We start from the raw sequence: 18,933 nt of genomic DNA on the forward strand, positions 1-18,933 counted from the left end.
AATGTGTGTGCGCGTGTATGTAGATGTCACAGACTGATGTTCAGTGTCTTCCACAATCACTCTATATCTTGTCTTCTGAGATAGGGTCTCACGCTGAACCCACAATTTACTGATGAGCTGGAGTGGTTGGATGGCAAGATCTGGGGATCTGTCTGTCTCCATAGCATCTTTGGTTTAAGATTATAGGCACCCACAACCATGCCTGGCACTTTTCCCTGGGCACTGGGGATCTGAAGCCAGGTGTCTGCGTGCCCAGCAGGGACTTTACCATGGAACCATCTCGCCAGCCCCACGAGAAGCTGCCATTTTTAACTCTTAGTTACCTTACTACCCCCTATAAGAGCTATAATGATTGAGAGTTTGCGCTTCATCCCTCCACTCAGGTTCATCGACATAGTGTTACGTTTCTTGAGCAGGTCAAAAGAAGTGAGCATACTGCGAATTTCTCTGGATTGTATCTTCTTAGGTACTCCTTTTATCTAAAGAGAGGAGCCAAAGTTTATGCAGTGCTTTCAGACCTGTGCTTAGAAAATTCTTACTCTGGGGCTTTAACAGAGCTGCCTCCGTACGCTCGCCCTCCTGAGTGTCACCTTCGCCAACATGGACTTTAGGTGAGGGTGAGGCTGCAGCCCCTTGTTCACACGGCCAGGAGGATGTAAAGTGCGCAGGAAGGAGGTGCTCACCACACAGTAGAAATGAAGGTGTTCCGACACTGTCAGCATGGGGAACAACAGGTCTTCCTGTGGACACATGCCCAAGCTTTTCCTAATTTGAACCATGTCAGATGAGATGTCATATCCACCAATGTACACATTTCCTCTGGTAGGAAGATAAAAACCTAGAAGTGAGCAAAGACATGGCGGAGCTTAGCTTTGGCCAGGGCACCTGATGATGTGCTGCTCACTGGTGTCTTGCCTGCAGAGTCTATGGATCATGCAAAAACAACAACGTCTCTCTAGCGTCAATGGTCATGATCGGATGATGATGGAGAAATGGGAAGTGAGAATTTCTGGTTTCTTTAAAAACGCAGAAATGTTATGGGAATATGTTTTGGTTTTAATCTCAGGTGTGTGATAGGGGACTGGTTTAGACTGGCCACAGCAGCTGACTATGAATTGACTCCTGCCCTAGCGGGGGCATGATTTTGCCAGGTGAAGATAGTTTATGTTTGAAATCCTGGGGACTCTTCAGAGGCTATATAATGTCAGACCCTCAGAGGCACTTTGAAGAGGTAGCTGTTACTCTCTAGTTACTGGATTGCTGGTTGGAGATATCCTGACAATGAAAACCAAACTTAGCCCAAGGGGCTCACTGCCCCTAATCAGCAGGAAGTAGACTAATGATATCAATACCTCTGTTCCTCTCTAACCCTCATTCTCTCCTAACTAGTGTTGGAGGGAGAGGGGTTTGAAAAAGATAGAGATGTTGTAGGAAGGTAGGCAAAAGAACCCAATAAAGTAACCAAAAAGTTGGGTGACAAGAGGCACCCAGGTGTGAGGCTAGCCAGAATGGGAAATCTGATCACAAATGCCATTGAGAAAATGGCAGGAGATGAAGGGATGAATATTTTGTCTTAAAACATAAGCAAACAGTTTGTTGTGGCTGCTACCAATAGGATTTTCCCCACTTTGCTCCCAGAGGGGATTTTCTGTCTGTGTTTGTTTTGTGTGTGTATCTTTTTTTTCCCTTCATCTTATACTCCATCTTTTAAAAAAAAAGGTGGGAGAATGGCTGAGCACTTTAACAACTTGAGGGTGGAAATGAAGGAATCTGAGAACAAAAAAAGGGAAAATCAAGAGTCACTCTATTCTCTCATCTCTGAAAGGGTTACAGAGTTGGCTGTGCAACTGGAAAATTTGCAGGTAAAAGTAGAAGCACTTGGGAAGTGAATAGCCACAGAAAAGGGAAAACACAAGTGCTCAGACCTGGGGACTGAGAAATGGTACGGAAACTTCCTGCAGGATGAAAGAGAGAAGCAAATCAGACCACGAGGAAGATTGTGGTTTTATCTGGCACCACACGCTTTTTGGTTTCAAGTCCTCACAGCCCCTGGGTGGGGAGGGGAGGCAGGTGTGTGGTGGGGGAAGAGGAGGCCGTGCAGGGGGACAGGATTAAAGAAAAACAGCCTATTCGAAAGACAGGGTTAATCTTGAACCAACTGTGCCACCAAAGGATGGGGGTAGCCTGGGACCACAAAATTACCATCAGTTTTCATGGCAATTGTCTAGCCCATGCCTGTTCATGGTGTACCTCTTGATTATGATGACATAATGTGGCATCCTATAGAAATGATAGATCTGAGGTGATTTAAAGAGGCCATGATTTCCTACAGAATGCATTCACCTTATGTAAAACAAATATTACATAACTGGACTACCCAAAATAGAATTATTCCCCAAGATTGGAAGGTCTGGTAACAACTGTGCTGGAGGCCAGTCAATGGTGACAATGGTTAACGTAATGGAGGGAGAAGCCGTGAATATTGAACAGTGAAATATAGAGAGGGTAATGAACATTGTCAAGGATCAGCTGCTTGGTGCAGGGCTGTACTCCGATTTAGAAGAACAGATTTGAGTTGATGGTGCTGTTATAGAACAATGTCACTTTGTGGCATTAAGAGCTTGGGATAAAGTCGAAGAGCCGGGAAAAGGTCCACCTCATTTACTAAGACTGCACAATGCTCTTGAGAAGCCTTCACTGATTTCCTGCAAAGATTGGTTTCAGCTGTAAACAAAGCCACATCAGACTTTTATTTGAGGCAGGTGTTGATAGAGACACTTGCCTTTTAGAATTCAAATACTGAGTGTAAAAGGGTTATTAGAATATTAATGGTGAGAGCAGCACCAATGGATGAGTGAATAAGAAACACAACTGATATTGGTTCTCACAAGTATCATTCTAATGTCATAGGACAAGCAATTGCTAACAATCTTGATATCAAAATGCCCAGAGTTTCAACTGCAGAAAATTCAGTCATTTACAAAGGAGTTGTGAACAAGCTACTATAAGCCTCCGATCTTAAAATGCCCAGTGTTTTAACTGTAAGAGATATGGCGCTTTCCACATGAGAAGTCACCACGCTGTTTCAGCAATGGGTTTTTTTAAAGAATGCATAGGCTTCCGATGGTTTGCAGACATTGCGGCAAGGGACCAATGGGTGTAGGTCCAAGAGAGCTATCCAAGATAACTTTCTGCCATTGGGAAATAAAATGGGGGACCTAGGAGCTTAAGGCCCCACAGCAAAAGATACAAGCCATTTCAGATAAGAGCAGCTGAATCACTGGTTTGTAAAAAACAAAAACAAAACAAAACAAAACAAAAAAGAGTTGACCACTGATTTGAAAAGCGTTTAGTTCATTGAAAATGTCTCTGTTTATAATTTCTCGATAAACACAGTACAAGTAATGGCTTAAAACAGAAAGGGGGGAAATGTAGTGAGAATTTTTGTTTTCTTTAGAAATGCAGACATTTTATGGGAATGTGTTTTTGTTTTAATCCTGGATGTGGGATCTTGGGCTGCTTTAGGTTGACCACAGCAGCTGGCTATGATTTAACTCATTTTCTAACAGTAACATGATTTTGCCAGCTGCAGATAGTTTATGTTTGGTATTCTGGGGTCATTTTTCTAACTGGCTGTAAAGGTCATTCCCAGCCCCGAGCCAGAAGAGTGGCCAGGCCCTACACTACAAGAAAAAAAAAAAATCCCACCAAGCCCTGAGCTGGCCACACAGATCAGGCCACATAATTCCGCCAATCCCAGGCCACCCTGAAAGCTCCTCCTTCCCCCAAGAAGCTCCATATAAACCCTGCATTCTGCCCAGTTCTCTGCTGTTTCTTGCTGGAACAGAGGAAGACACCATCCTGGGTCTCTCCCTCCCAATGCATTTCTTGTGTGAGGTTTGTGGTGTGGTGTGGCTTTGTGGTATTTCTTGGCTCCCAACTGCAAGGATACCTTTCCCCGCAGGGCTGTTACATTTGCACTGGGGAAACTTTCCTGGCAGCTGGACTAGAACTTTTCTAGAGGAAGGCTTTCCCTCCAAAACTGCAACACTTACAAGGCCATTTACCCACACCTGAAGATTTAGATCTAGGAACCATAGATGAGAGACGACATTTGACATTTGTCTCTCTGGATCTCTGTTACCTCATTCAATGTAATAGTTTCTAGTTCCATCCATTTACTTACAAAATTCATGACTGCAATTTTGTTGTTGTTTTCAGTTGAGTAGTATTCCCTAGTACTTATGTACCAGATTTTCAGTATCCATTCATCAGTTGGACATTTAGGTTGTCTCCTTTTCCTAGCTATTGTGACTACAGCAACAGCATCTGTGGATCAGGGTACTGAGTCCTTGAGGCATATATGGAGGAGTGAAATAACGGGACCATGTAGTGCGTTCATGTCTGCCTGATGAGAATTCTTCACATTGATTTCCATAGTGGCTAAACCAATTTGCAATCCCACCAGTAGTGAGTGCTTTATATGTTCTGGATATTAATCTATCAGATGTTTGCGTGGAGAAGATTCTCTCCCACTATATAAGTTTTCTCTTCACTTTATTTTCTTCCTTTGATATACAGAACCTTTTTAGTTTTGTGATGTCCCATTTGTCGATTCTTGCCCTTAATTCCAGGGCAAATGGAGTCCTACTTAGAAGTCTTCGCCTACACCTGTATCATATAGGGTATTGCCTCTGTTTTCTTCTACCAGTTTTGGGTTTCACATTAAAGTTGTTGACCCATTTGGAGTTAGTTTTGTGCATGGTGATAAATGTGGGAATACTTTCATTCTTCTGCACGTGGACATCCAGTTTTCTAAGCGCCATTTATTGAGATGATTTCTTCTGACAAGCATATATTTTTGGCAACTTTTTTTCAAGCTGCAACTACTTGTATTCATGTTTGGATCTTCACTTTTGTTCACTTGTTCTAATGTCTGCTTTTGTGCCAGTACTACATTGTCCTTATGCTTGTGGCTCTGTAACATATTTTCATGTCTAGAATATAACCCCCTGGCACTTTTTTAAAAATTAATGGGCTGGTAGGTCTATAGGAAGAACAGTAAAATGTTGGAATGGTAGAATGTAGGATATACATATAAGAATATTTATTAAAACAAATTTTAGTTTATCTCTGTGTTTGAAATATTATCAACAAATGTGTGTGTTTTCATAATGTGCATTCACAGTGAGAGGAATGCTCACCGGGCAAACTACAGTGGCTTCCCGTGAGGTGGAGGGAGTAACAGAAGGGAAAACAATGAAGCGGGGAAGCCAATAAAAAATGAACACAGGCTTTACAAAGAGGGGACTTGTGTGATCATTCAGAATGCGACTTTCAGAAGAAAGGTAGGTTTGAAGCATCTGACATAGAGAAATAAGTACTAATCTATTCGTATGATAATGACTGGACTTAAAGAAATGAGTGAATTCACTAACTGTATGTCCAGTGCCTTTGGCTTCAGGAGAGTCAGCAAAAGCCCCACACTCCTTGGGTAGAACCTGTCCCCGTGGGATCTCTGATACAAACCTGTGAGAATGGACAAGGTGGTGGTTTTTCCTGCTCCATTGTGTCCTAGAAGAACAGTTATCTGCCCCTCATACAAGTTCAAAGACAAGTCTTTTACTGCCACCAGAGTGCCAGTTTTTAAGGTGAATTTCTGTAAAAAGAGAAACAAATACGAACTTGATTACTGTTATCTGTAAACAAGGACTCATTAATTATACAGAGTTAGAGGAAAACGTCATTAATCTCAAGGCTGGAGAAAAAAAATCAAAGAGAGATTAAATTATGGAAACCAAGCGAGGCTTACAGGCAGTCACAGGGATTGCATCAAGGCATGAGTAATCTCATATTGTTGCTCTGCTCCAATCTTGAAGCTGATAAAACCCCAGTCAGCCCCAGTCAGTCAGCTCCAGTCAGCCTCAACCAGTTCCTGTCAGTCAACTCCATCAGTTATCCCCAGTCAGTCAGCTCCAGTCAGTCAGCTCCAGTCAGTCAGCTCCAGTCAGTCAACCCCAGTCAGTCAGCTCCAGTCAGCCTCAACCAGCCCCTGCCAACTCCAGTCAGTCAGGTCCAGTCAGTCAGCCCCAGTCAGTCAGCTCCAGTCAGTCAGGTCCAGTCAGTCAACCCCAGTCAGTCAGATCCAGTCAGCTCCAGTCAGTCAACCCCAGTCAGTCAGCTCCAGTCAGTCAGGTCCAGTCAGTCAACCCCAGTCAGTCAGCCCCAGTCAGTCAGCCCCAGTCAGTCAGCTCCAGTCAGCCTCAACCAGCCCCTGCCAACTCCAGTCAGTCAGGCCCAGACAGTCAGGTCCAGTCAGTCAGCCCCAGTCAGTCCTCTGAGTCAGCCCCAGTCAGCCCATTAGTCTTTATCCTGTGTCACAGAATGAACTGCTGAAAATCCCCTTGCAGACACTCCAGACCCCACTTCTTCCACCCAACGGGAACATTAGCGCCTGGGCTCTTATCTCCGCGAGTCATATGACTATCCATCTAGCTACACATTCCAAAATTCCAACCTGAGATATCTCCCTCTACCCCATATACTAAAAATAGACTAGTCGCTAATCCCTGCTGGTGGGCTCACTCGTTTATTCAGCAGGAAATGGTTGAGGACTTGTGCAGCGTGCGTTGTGGAACCTGTTCTGAGTGTAGTCATGAAGAAGGCATACCTGGTACCTTCTTCCATGACAGAAAAAAATTGTAACAGGAGAACAAGAAAATGCATACGTGGATGCACAAATGAATTATTTAACGTTTTTTTTACTAAACATTAGCCAAAATATGCATCAGTGGAATAAATAGAGAACAATTTGGTCAAGATGTTTAGCAAAGGGAGAAAGGCAGTTCACCAGTTGGCACCACTGCAAACCCACCTCGTGTAAACTGTGGGTCTAACTATGGGCGCGATGCACCTTTCTCCACCTGTGCCTGAAAGAAAATGTGCTTTGAATACGATGGTAAGTTGCCTATTTGTTACCGAAGAGAACATCTAATATGTTCTGGATTTAAGTGCCTTTGGCTGCATCTTTCTAAACTTTTTTTTCTGAGTTGTGAACTGCCATTTTCTTTTGAAAAGTGGCATCTTTTTATTTTAATTTTTTATATTAATTACAGTTTATTCACTTTGTATCCCAGCTCCCTCCCTCATCCCCTTCCAATCCTTTCCTCTTTTCCTCCCTCATCTCCTCCCATGCCCCTCCCTAAGTCCACTGATAAGGGAGATCCTCCTCCCCTTCCCTCTGACCCTAGCCTATCAGGTGTCAGTAGAACTGGCTGCATTGTCTTCCTCTGTGGCCTGGTAAGGCTTCTCCTCCCTCAGGGGGAGGTGATCAAAGAGCCAGCCACTGAGTTCATGCCAGAGACAGTCCCTGTTCCCCTTACTAGGAAACCCACTTGAACACTGAGCTGCCATGGGCTATATCTGTGCAGGAGTTTTAGGTTATCTCCATGCATTGGCCTGGGTTAGAGTATCAGTCTCAGAAAAGACCCCTGGGCCTAGATTTTTTTTTTGGTTCTGTTGCGCTTCTTGTGGAGCTCCTGTCCCCTCCAGGTCTTTCTATCTCCCCCTTCTTCCATAAGATTCCCTGTACTCTGCCCAAAGTTTGGCTATGAGTCTCAGCATCTGCTTGATACACTGCTGGGTAGAGTCCTTCAGAGGCCCTCTGTGGTAGGCTCCTGTCCTATTCCCTGTTTTCTCCCTCTTCTGATGTCTGTCCCATTTTGTCTTTCTAAATGAGGACTGATCATCTTATCCAGGGTCCTCCTTCTTGTTTAGCTTCTTTAGGTGTACAGATTTTAATATGTTTATCCTATATGTCTAATATCCACTTGTAAGTGAGATAAGTGGCATCTTAAACTAAATAAAAATCCAAATGTGGTCTAAGCCCATTGTGTAAACTCATTTTCATAGCCATATTGGGAAGTTCTTCTCACATTGTACAGCAAGCCTGCTTATGTTTTTCACCAAGCACTCTTGCTAAACACCTAGACATTAGCTCTTGCCCTGAACCCAGTTCCTTAAATAGCTATCTAAAAAACTTTAGCCTGACCTCTTCATTGTTGTGGTACTCATACTTAAGTAAAAACAAACAAACAAATAAAAAACTCAGATTCTCTCTCTCACTTTCTCTCTCCTTCCCTCCTTAGTTATCTCCCTCTCTCCCTCCCTCCCATATTGCTGATGTTTCAAGCTGAACCTTTCCTATCACATCTAGAAGATACTATCTAACAGCAGGCATTCTGCTCCTCTGGCTCTTATAATCATTCTGCCCCCTTTTCCACCTGTTCCCTGAGCATCATGTAAAAGATGTAAGGGTTGCATTGTAGTTATACCGATGGGGGTGTAACTGCATAGGCTTTAAGCTGGGTAGGACCATTTATTGCAACTGTGTGGGAGATTTATTGCTTTTATCTCTAGACAACTTTCACAGCAGCTTCCACTTCTAGGCAAGCTAGTCCTGCAGAAGGAGGCTTCTAGGCCCGATACAACTTAATTTCTCCAAGTCCCATGTCAAAATATGTGATATCTTCAGCAATAGGCTCTTACTTTAAAGTTCTGGGGGCTAAGAATGGGCAAGAAGAATTATAATTTCTTCTTTGACAGATGTCTTGGATTTTTTAATTATCCACCTTTAACTCATTTCCGTTCTGGTAAGAACATTCTGATTTCAGTTCATGCTGAACAGAGCATTATATGGGTGTATGACATCTTTTTAAAAGTACTCCACATGTACTTGCTTTCTGCATTTGTTGAATGCAATGTGCTTATCGGGGCGTATAAATTAATCATGGTCTTCAGTTGTTCATATCCTTGCTGACTAGGCTTTTTCTGTGCTCGTGTTCTTAGTATTTTCCTATGTTGTCCTTTAAGATTATTTTCTTTAATATACTATAATCACGATTTTGTTAATGTGTGGCTACTAGTTCTAATATCTATATCAAGTTTCTAAAGAAGCTCTTATACTGTGCCTGTTTATTGTTGGCTAATGGCCACTATTTTGTGCTTCTTCGTGTGTCTACGCAGAGCCCTTTGGGTCCTCAAAGCATTCATGCTAATCTCAGTATCGTTCCAATTTTAGTATATGTCCCACCAAAGCGAGAACCCTCTGTATGCAGCTTTGCGGGAGAGCTCTGGGAAGAAGTGAACCACTGCAACAGCGGAGGTGTGTGCCGGGGAAATTCTGCAGGAAAGTAAAGCTGGAGAGTGGAGAGACAACAGAAAAAGGGCAGAACATATTTTCTTTGCTCTAGTACTGCCATCTTAAGAAAATGGTTGATGTTTGTAAATATCCAAAGAAAACCAGTCAGATACCTGTGTTAACGGATCAAAGCAGAATGTGGGAGCAACTCATTGTCGAGAAAGGAGCCACAGACCTGTCCTCTACTGTCCCTTAACCCGGGTAAATAGCAGAAATTATTTAAAGGGGTGCATTGCCACAAATTATGAAATTAAACATTCAGGTTAAGTTGGAGTAGTTCCTTGGAAGGCAGGGGAAGGGGTTTCCTGAAAACAAAATACATCCTGGCAGATTCTGAACAGAGTAAATGCCTAACAACATGTCTAAAAAGTGAAGAGTGGCCTAACCTCTAACTTGTAAAACAAACCAGGATGCTATTTGTTTTACAACAAAAACAGATTAACTAATAAAAGTTCCATCTTGACTCCTCTAATGGAGAATTATGGAAGACAGCATTATTATCTACATAAAGGTAGATCTTATTCTGAAGGAAGGAGAGAAATAACAATGTTGTTGGTTAGAGATTTTCACTATGTAGCCCAAGCAAGCCTTAAACTCAAGCTTTCATCACCTTGGTCTCCCAAGGGCTGGGATAACAGGTTTGGCTGCCATGCCCAGCCAACACACGGACTTTTGATTCTCTTATACACACTTCAATTTTATCTTACTGAAGAATTTTTAATTAGCATGGCTGTGGAATTGTGGCCATCCTCTCAAGAAACAGAAACCTGTTGGATAAATACCTTGTACAAATGTTGAATCTGGATGCCAGCCACTAAGCCTTTAGGTTCGGGCTCAAAAAACTCATTTGGGGTTATTTCAGTGACTTCGCTCTCTTCCTCCTTTAAGGCTGGCTCTCCAAACCAGTAGGCTTTCTAAAATAACAACAACAACCAAAATGATGATGATGATGATGATGATGATGATGATGATGATGATAGAAACTTAAGTGCTCTAACAATTTCAAAGCTCGCTGGCTCATTTCACTCTAGTTTTAAAGGGAGCTGCAATAGGTGACTTTAAGTTATAATGTGCAGCAAAGCTGTCTATCTATAAAATGAATTTCTAAGATTATGATCACAGAACACACACCGTGCTTAAAGCTTGTTTTAAAAAGAAAGGCCAGTGAAGTCGCCTCAGTGAGAGGTGCTGGCTCATTCCAAGTCAGCTCTTTCTAGCAGGGTTGGTCTACATGCTGTGGGCACCCAAGCACCTTTCACTGAGTCTGTAAGGACAAAGTCATTCTCACAAATACCTTACACTACTTGGCTTTCATTTTAACCAAATGGACCTTTTCACCAATGTTACACAAGCAATGAAAGGCAAGTCTGTGGCGTCTTGGTGCCAAAACCAAGCAGGACGACACACTACATTCTGTAGTCCATCTTTCCTGCCACTTACATATTTATGTAGGAAAGCCCGCTCCACTTAATGATATATTTGACAAAGCTATTAAGTTTTGATCCTTCAAAAAAAATGTAGCGTCAGCCCTACACAATCCCAACACAGATAGAAAAATGCATTTGGTAAGATTCAGAGTATCGTCATTGTAGAAGTCTTCAAAAAATAAAGTATGATAAGAATTTAATCAGCACATTAAATTCTATCTGTTGTAAGCCCACAGCCAACACCATGTCATATGGGGGGAAGCTGAAAGCATGACCTCTAACATCTGGAAGAAGCGTGTTCATATTTTTAACCATCCTTACTTAACTCGATAGTGGAAGTCTTAGCCAGGGAAGTTAAGTAAAATAAATAAATAAAAGGCACCCAAACAGGAAAGGAGGAAGCCAGATGATTTCAGTTTGCAGGTAATAAATAAACTGATACATTTGGTGAACTTCACCAGTTAACCTACAGAAATAAATAGATGCTTTTATGTACTAAGAAACACATTAATCGAAATGGAAATCAAGAAAAACAATCCCACTGACAACAGCAGTAGCTACAAAAATGCCTAGGGGTAAATTTCATCAAATAAATTACTTCTATACTAAAAATTACAAACCTCTGAATAAATTAAACAGGATGCTAAAAAGTAAGGCTTGCTGGTCATTGGCCTAACTCCAGGTCCAACGAGAGACCCTGTCTCAAAGGAGTAAGGTGGAGACACATGACATCCTCCACTTGACTACATACATGCACAGAGGTATGTGTCCTAATACGTGTTTGTGTGTGCATGTTCATGCATAAACACAGTATCTGACTACAACATCAGCATATCTGGTCTTTCACTATATCGTAAAGCTGTGGTATCTAACTAGGAGAATACTGGAAAACAACATACACAGATGAACGCAACACAATATAGAATCCAAACATAAGGTCACATATAACTGGTTTTTGACCAAGGTAACAAGTATTAGAAACATATTGAATTTTAGAAGTCACTTCAATAAGTATTGCTGAGCAAATTGGATGTCTCTGCACAGAAAGAGATCAAAGGCCAATCTTTCAGCACATATGAGAATCAACACCTAAACTACTAGGAAGAAAACGGGGCAATGTTTTTAAGACACCAGCATAGCTGGTGCTTTTTTTATAAGAAGATCCCAAAAGCACAACTACAACAGCAAAATTGGCCCAGTGGAATCATACCAAGATAAGAATCATCTGCAAACAGAAGTGATAATCAACACAGTAAAACTTACTTGCGAAGTGGGAGAAAATATTTGTAAAAAGCTGTCCGAAAGGAGTGTTCTCAGAATACGTAGGCAACTGAAACTGTTCAGTAGTGGGAGAAACAAGTATAACACAATTTCAAAATGGCAAATCTTATGAATAGGTGTTTCTCAAAAGACATACAGAGGGCGGGTAAGTAAAGATTGTTCAACATGACAAAGAGAGGTACAAATCAACATCACAAGGATCTATTATCACGCACATTGACATGACTACTAGCATGAAATAAAACACAACAAATGCTGCTGACTGTGAATAGAAAGGGCAGTCACGATCTACTGGTGAGAATTCAAATTAGCATATCCATTCTGGAAAACAGCACAGTAGAAGGTCCCCAGAAGAACAAAAGTAGGAACAGCAGCTCACAACGGGGCAGATACCCAGTTGATCTCTCACGTTCACTGCAGCACCATTCTCAATAGCCGAGACAGAGACATAGATTTGATGGAGAAATAGATATAGAAAACGGGGCAAACTCATGAACTGTGATATGGTTGGCCATAAAAGAAGACCGTGCCATTTATTTACCAGGGCATGAATAGCTGGAGGAAACAATATTGAATAAAATAACCCAAATACAGAGAGACATGTATCTCATGTTCCCATGCACGTGTGGAAGCTAAACATGCTAATTACTTGGAAATACAGAATAGTATACAGTTGCTCCAGGCTAAGGAATGGAGGGAGTGAAGGGAATAAATAAAACTTAGATGAATATAATATACTGTTCTGAAGCATGGTAGGCTGATTATAACTTTATTAATGTATCTTCTAACGAACTAAAGGCGGAATTCAAAGTTTCTCAAAACAAAACAAAAAGATAAAATTTTAAAGAAGTACAAATGGCAAATAACCTAATTTGATCAACTATTCATTATATGTGCATATTGAATTTTTATACATTTCTTTAACTATTCATTGTCATATCAATTTAAAAAAACTAAATGTAGACGTGGGCATAATTTTTCCTCTCTGCACTCGGGTCCACAGATATTACCATACATTCATTCATGTGGAATTTCTTTGCAGAAAATCCTTCCACAAATAGATATGGCAAGGAATGGTGTTAATGCAATAAAGACAAGGCATTGTGGTTAATCTTCATTGTCCATTTAATTGCCTTGAGGTTCACCAGGTACTCAATAAAGCACGTTTTTGGGTGTGTCTTTGAGGGGTTTTCCAGAGAGGGATTACTAAGGGGAGGAAACAACATCGATATGGGGAGCAACACCCAGGAACCCAGGCATTGACGGAATGAAGGCAGAGAGTGCAGGATCCCGCCAGACCCAACATCCCAGCTCTGCTTCCCGATTTCTGTGAGGTGAGTAGCTTTGTTCTGTCCCGTCTCCTCACGGAGAGGTTCTGTCTCGCCTCAACTCAAAGCGATGTGGCTATGGGAATGTAGACTGAAGCCTAAATGAATTATTTGTTCCTTTAAATTTTCCCTCTCAGGTATTTGTCACAGGAACAGGAAGTCTGGTATTGTGGTCTCCACGCAGAGGCTGTTAGAGGTAATCCTGCTTGCTCTTTGGAAACTAGTTACAGAAACACTGGGGGTTGTAAATATCAGGCGTACAGGTAGGTACTCACCTGCAGGAAAAAGTTCCAGGGCTTGGGCACACCATACTTTCCTGGAAAAACAGCATCTATGTACCAGGCCACAAAGCCGAACAGAAAAGCACTAAATATAAACATTCCCATTATGTGGGCCAAAGTTAAGTCATCATCGGCATTTATCTTTGTAGCAAAGTTGTACCACTGAGCGCCCTGCCCTGAAACAAAATGAGAGACAATTACTTCAGATGTCCAACAATGGCTGAAGCAGACATGTAGGAGACATATAGATCCCTGTGTTCACAGATAAGCACAAAGAAAACCAGAACTGTTAAACATGCAATGTTGTCTCTTCAAAGGAAAAGATGGATATAATCTGGTTTCCACCCAGAAGGATAATATTTGATATGGTTGATAGCATGGTGCCCTCTGTGCCATGGCTATAGCCAGGCCACACTGGCTCCCTCTGACCCTTATCTTGAGCCTGTTCATACCAGTCAATGTATAACACTATTATGAGCATTGTTTACCTTGAGCCTGCTTTCTTGCTTAATCTATACACTCTATCTTGGACTCTGGAAGATATGACTTACATTTTACAAGCGTTTTGATGTAGTCGTGTCTTAAGCTTTATTGCGAACATGGAATTCAGTTAATTATCACCAGGAATTGTTTTCAAAATTTTCCATTCAACACCAGCCACTGAGTCTTGCTGAACTGGACTTCCTTCTTGCCTCTAGTGTTCCAACATTCTGATGGCCGTGGGGTTTGTAGAGAACCCACCATACCCAGCTGCTTTGAGAGTAAGTAAGCAGGAAATCGCACTTGCATTCTGGAGACACATGCTGTCTGTTATTTTATGACACCCTTACATTTCAGCTGCCCACAAGTGCATAATAATGGAAGGAGACTTTTAGCCAAGCCTGATGAAAAGTTACAGTGACATAAACTATCACACAAGATCATAGACTCGTTAAAGCAAAAAACCTGGGGTGGGAGGCATTAATATCTCAGTTCTCTAAGGCAAATCTTTATGACAGCAACCAAGACTACATACAAACTTACAGTCATCAGGAAGAAGAAATAAGGTTCAACTTCTGTTCTCCAGGATAGCGTGTAGGGGATTGGAAGTTACCAATGTGTCCAAACAGGTAAAATCTGCACTCATGAGCACAAGAAAAGTGAAAACAGGAGACAGTGCACTCTTTAAATGCTATAACTAGCAATAGGTTCCAAAGGCATCAAAGTGTGTGATATGCCAGATAAAAAATTCAACAGAATAATTTTAAAAGTGGCCAGCAAAAACAAACAGTTAAATGAATTAGGAAAGATAATTGGGGGTACAAATAAGAAATTTAATAAAGACTCAGATTTGAAAAAGAATCAAAGAAAAATCTTTAAAATTATAAGCTCAGTAAGCCAAGTGTAAAAGCCTCAATAATAGAGAGATCAGTTAGAAGAAAGAGTATTTCAGATCTTGAAATACTGCATTCTTGAAAAATGAAAAAGAAACAATGAAGACCAAACACAGGATCTTTGCAAAGTCATCAAATGATCAGATGTCTGTCTAATCAACATTCCCAAGGGAGAGGGGCTGCAGGTTGAAGGTAGAGAAGACCTAGTCATTGAGTAACACCCCAAAGCATCCAGATGTTTAACATGGACATTAAGGAACAGGGAACACTCAGAGCAGCAGAAATACATTACCCCCAAAATAACCTCTCTGAAACCTTTTATGGCTAGATGTTTAAAAATCCAGAACAAAGAAAAAATACTTCAGCCTACAAGACAGGAGCACCAAGTAACACAAAAAGATAGACTCACTAGAGAAAAGCAGATTTCTTAGAGGAAACACTAGAAAATGGGAGGGAATGGAATGATGAAGTTATCCAAGAAGTAGGAGCAATCCTGCTCAGAGGTGTGAATACAAAATGAAGTCATTGTGATATCTGCACACCCATGTTTGTTGAGGAGTTACTCACAACAGACAAAATTAGGTGCCTATCACAAATACATAAGGACACATGGTATCCATTCACAGTGGGATGTTGTTTAGCAAAAAGAAGGATAAGAATCTTCATTTGAAGTAAACGGGGTGGAACCGGAAGTTGTCTTGTAAGGTAAAATGAGCAAGACAGAAATAAAAAAAAAAATTTATATTTTGTAATATGTAGAAAAGAGATGACCTGAAAGTACAAAAGAGTCACTCGACAGTAAGAACTATGCAACAGAAATAAGTGAAATAGGATAGGAAATCAAAGGCCATCGAGTCATGATACACGAGAGCATAGAAATATCACGGTCCTATTGATTTGTATCATTAATATTATATTAAGAATTAACATAAAGACGTAGAAATACATATGCATGCAAATGTAAATACTTAACCTATTACTTGTAATATTGCTTATATATTTTACTTATCATGTACGTGTATATGTGTACACAATATGCACATAAATTATGAACACACATAATCTTTTTATGATAAATAGTGCAGGAACACTCAACCTCTTCCTCCGCCCCCTTTACCCACTCTCTCCTCCAACTCTGTAGGTTCTGTCCTTTCCTTCCGGGATGCAAATTGATCCAGGTGCTGTCGAAAAGGGAAGGTTCACCTTTCATTTCCATCTTGCATATTAAGTCAGCTCCAAAAGCTAGCGCGGTGTTTGTAATGAGACAAAGAGCCAGCTTCGCACTGAGGCTTGTCCGATCATACGTTGAAATTATGATTAAATATGGAAAGAAAGTGAGAAAATGGAGGAAACCTGCAACAGAAGAGGCCAGAGAAGCTGGAAGGGGAGAAGGAGATAACAGTCAATTGACACAAGCCTCAGCAGCTGGGAGGAAAACTGCAAAAGAGGATTAACAGCTTCTTTAGGTGTACAGATTTTAGTAGGTTTATCCCGTATTGTATGTCTAGTATCCACTTATAAGTGAGTATTTACTGTGTGTGTCTTTTTGCTTCTGGGATACCTCACTCAGGATGATCTTGTCTAGTTCCCACCATTTGCCTGCAAATTTCATGATTTTAATTGTATTTCATTGTGTAAATGAACCACAATTTCTGTATCCATTCCTCAACTGAGGGACGTCAGGGTTGTTTCCAGATTCTGGCTAAGCAAGGAGTAGGACCCTGGGTAAGATGCTCAGTCCTCATTCAGAAAGGCAAACGGGATAAACTTCGGAAGATGGAGAAAACAGGGAACAAGACAGGAGCCTACTACAGAGGGCCTCTGAAAGACTCTACCCAGCAGGGTATTAAAGCAGATGTGAGACTCATAGCCAAAACTTAGGGTACAGTACAGGGAATCTTATGAAAGAAAGGGGAGATAAAAAGATCGGGATGGGACAGGAGCTCCACAAGAAGAGCAACAGAACCAAAATTCTGGGCACAGGTGTCTTTTCTGAGACTGATACTCCAACCAAGGACCATGCATGGAGATAACCTAGAACCCCTGCATAGATGTAGCCCATGGCAGTTCAGTCTCTAAGTGGGTTCCATAGTAATGGGAACAGGGGCTGTCTCTGGCATGAACTCTCGTGTGGCTGGCTCTTTGATCACCGCCCCCTGAGGGGAGGCGTGGTGTAGCCTTACCAGGCCACAGAGGAAGACAGTGCAGACAGTCCTGATGAGACCTGATAGGCTAGGGTCAGATGGAAGGGGAGGAGGACCTCCCCTATCAGTGCACTGGGGCATTGGAGGAGAAGAGGGAGGAAGGGCAGGATTGGGAGGGGCGGAGGGAGGGGCTTACAGCTAGGATACAAAGTGAATAAACTGTAATTAACAAAAAAATTTTTCTAAAGATAAAACAACCAACCAACTGAAAAACAAACAAACAAACAAACAAACAAACAAAGGGAACTAAACTATCCAAAGGGAGGGAACTCTTTTGCCTACCTCCACATCCCTGGCATCTTGCACTATGCCCCATAAAGACTTTAATTTGAATGAATAGTATGAGACGACGTTTTCCTGAACTTTATCGAGCGGTGTCTGAAACGCTGCTGAGGTAGCTTCCACATGAGAGTCCCTTTCAGTCACGCACAGAATAGAAGTGTGTATGTATTCATGGAAGGCACCTCAGACTCACCTTTATCGAAGAACGTGCTAATCAGGAAGCCAAATAACATGGAGGAGATGGCAAAACACAGGAAGTAGAAGGCGATGAACAGCGGGTCACTGTGTTGAAAGACTCTCTCGTGTGTAAGCTGATGAAAGAATCAGGAAGCTAGTTTAATCGCATGCAAAGTGATGGCTGGGGTGGGGGGTGGGCAGGCATGAAAGTGAAGGAAAAATACAGAACCCCAGCCCCAGGGAAATGAGTCATGCCACTCAGAGACATTGAAGTCATTGTCCACAGAAGGGTCATTCATCTAGGTCTCTCTCTTTTCCACCTTCTGACAGACTACACCTTTTGAACTTTCACAGGAGAGTCAGTGGAACAATACTTTTATTCTTCACAAACTTACAAATGCATGTCTGCCTATACCTCAACTACGTCATTCTTCTTGAAGCTTCAACATGCTGTAGGAATGGATACTTGCAAATGGATACTTGCCTTGGTAAATAAAATCCCACACAGCAAACAGATGGTAATGAAATACATCAACAAGAAGGTGATGAAATACGAAGCCCAGAGCATAGCATTACTGAGTCCCACCATGAGCTGGTATTCCTGAAGGACAATCAACACAAGCCAAGGGTCATGAAAAACACTTCAAAAGCTTCCACACATCTGACTCTACATGGTTTAACCATCACCCCTGCCATTTACACCCAGTGAAATCATAACTCACAATAGTCAAAGGACCTAACTGGATTCAGTCTTGCACCTAGTGAGAGCTGTGATTTCAACAGAGAATTCTGGATCCAGATTTTTTTTTCTCTCCTAACACTTAGTGAGTTCTGGTTCTGATATAAGAAACATTTTTGAAAACTAAAAATTGAAAAGCTAAGATTAACCTGGGCAGTGGTGGCACACGACTTTGATCCAAGCACTTGGGAGGTAGAGGCAGGCGGATCTCTGAGTTCGAGGCCAGCCTGGTCTACAGGATGAGTTCCAGGCCAGCCAGGGCTACAAAGAGATCCTGTCTCAAAAAAAAAAACAAAAAAAAAAAAAAAAAAACAAACAAAAAAAAAACAACAACAACAAGCATAAGCAAAGCTAAGATCATTCTTCTTTTCATTATGCTCTGCTTTCAGGAAGCAATAAACCCCAAAAGTAAACACATTCCAATTCCACCATAGGGCCAAATTTCAGAGAAGGCAGAGGGTACAGGGTAAGCGCTCCAGGCACCTTTTAAGTGGTGCTCCCAGCATCCTTCGTATTCATGGGGACATACTCCAGAGCTAAGAGTACTGCAACACAGGCAGAGGAGTTCCAATTGTCAACCGCCAAATTAAATCATAACCAACCACAGTCAAAAAATAAAAAAAAGGTTACTTGCAAGGATTT

At 41.6% G+C, this 18,933-nt stretch overlaps 1 protein-coding gene across 1 annotated transcript in view; it reads right to left on the reverse strand.

Annotated features, from left to right (window-relative positions):
• The window catches only part of LOC110547861 (phospholipid-transporting ATPase ABCA3-like), a 78,888-nt gene that overhangs the window by 44,344 nt on the left and 15,611 nt on the right, over positions 1-18,933 (reverse strand). The window contains exons 6-13 of the mRNA XM_021635690.1: positions 18,037-18,153; positions 17,569-17,686; positions 16,093-16,266; positions 13,511-13,692; positions 9,982-10,113; positions 5,530-5,659; positions 684-838; positions 324-479 (exon numbers count right to left, since the gene is read on the reverse strand). Of these exons, the coding sequence (XP_021491365.1) occupies positions 324-479; positions 684-838; positions 5,530-5,659; positions 9,982-10,113; positions 13,511-13,692; positions 16,093-16,266; positions 17,569-17,686; positions 18,037-18,153 (1,164 nt within the window). The remainder of the gene's footprint in view (positions 1-323; positions 480-683; positions 839-5,529; positions 5,660-9,981; positions 10,114-13,510; positions 13,693-16,092; positions 16,267-17,568; positions 17,687-18,036; positions 18,154-18,933) is intronic.

The sequence above is a fragment of the Meriones unguiculatus genome, chromosome 14 (genome assembly GCF_030254825.1).
Source record: "Meriones unguiculatus strain TT.TT164.6M chromosome 14, Bangor_MerUng_6.1, whole genome shotgun sequence".
Lineage (NCBI taxonomy): Eukaryota > Metazoa > Chordata > Mammalia > Rodentia > Muridae > Meriones > Meriones unguiculatus.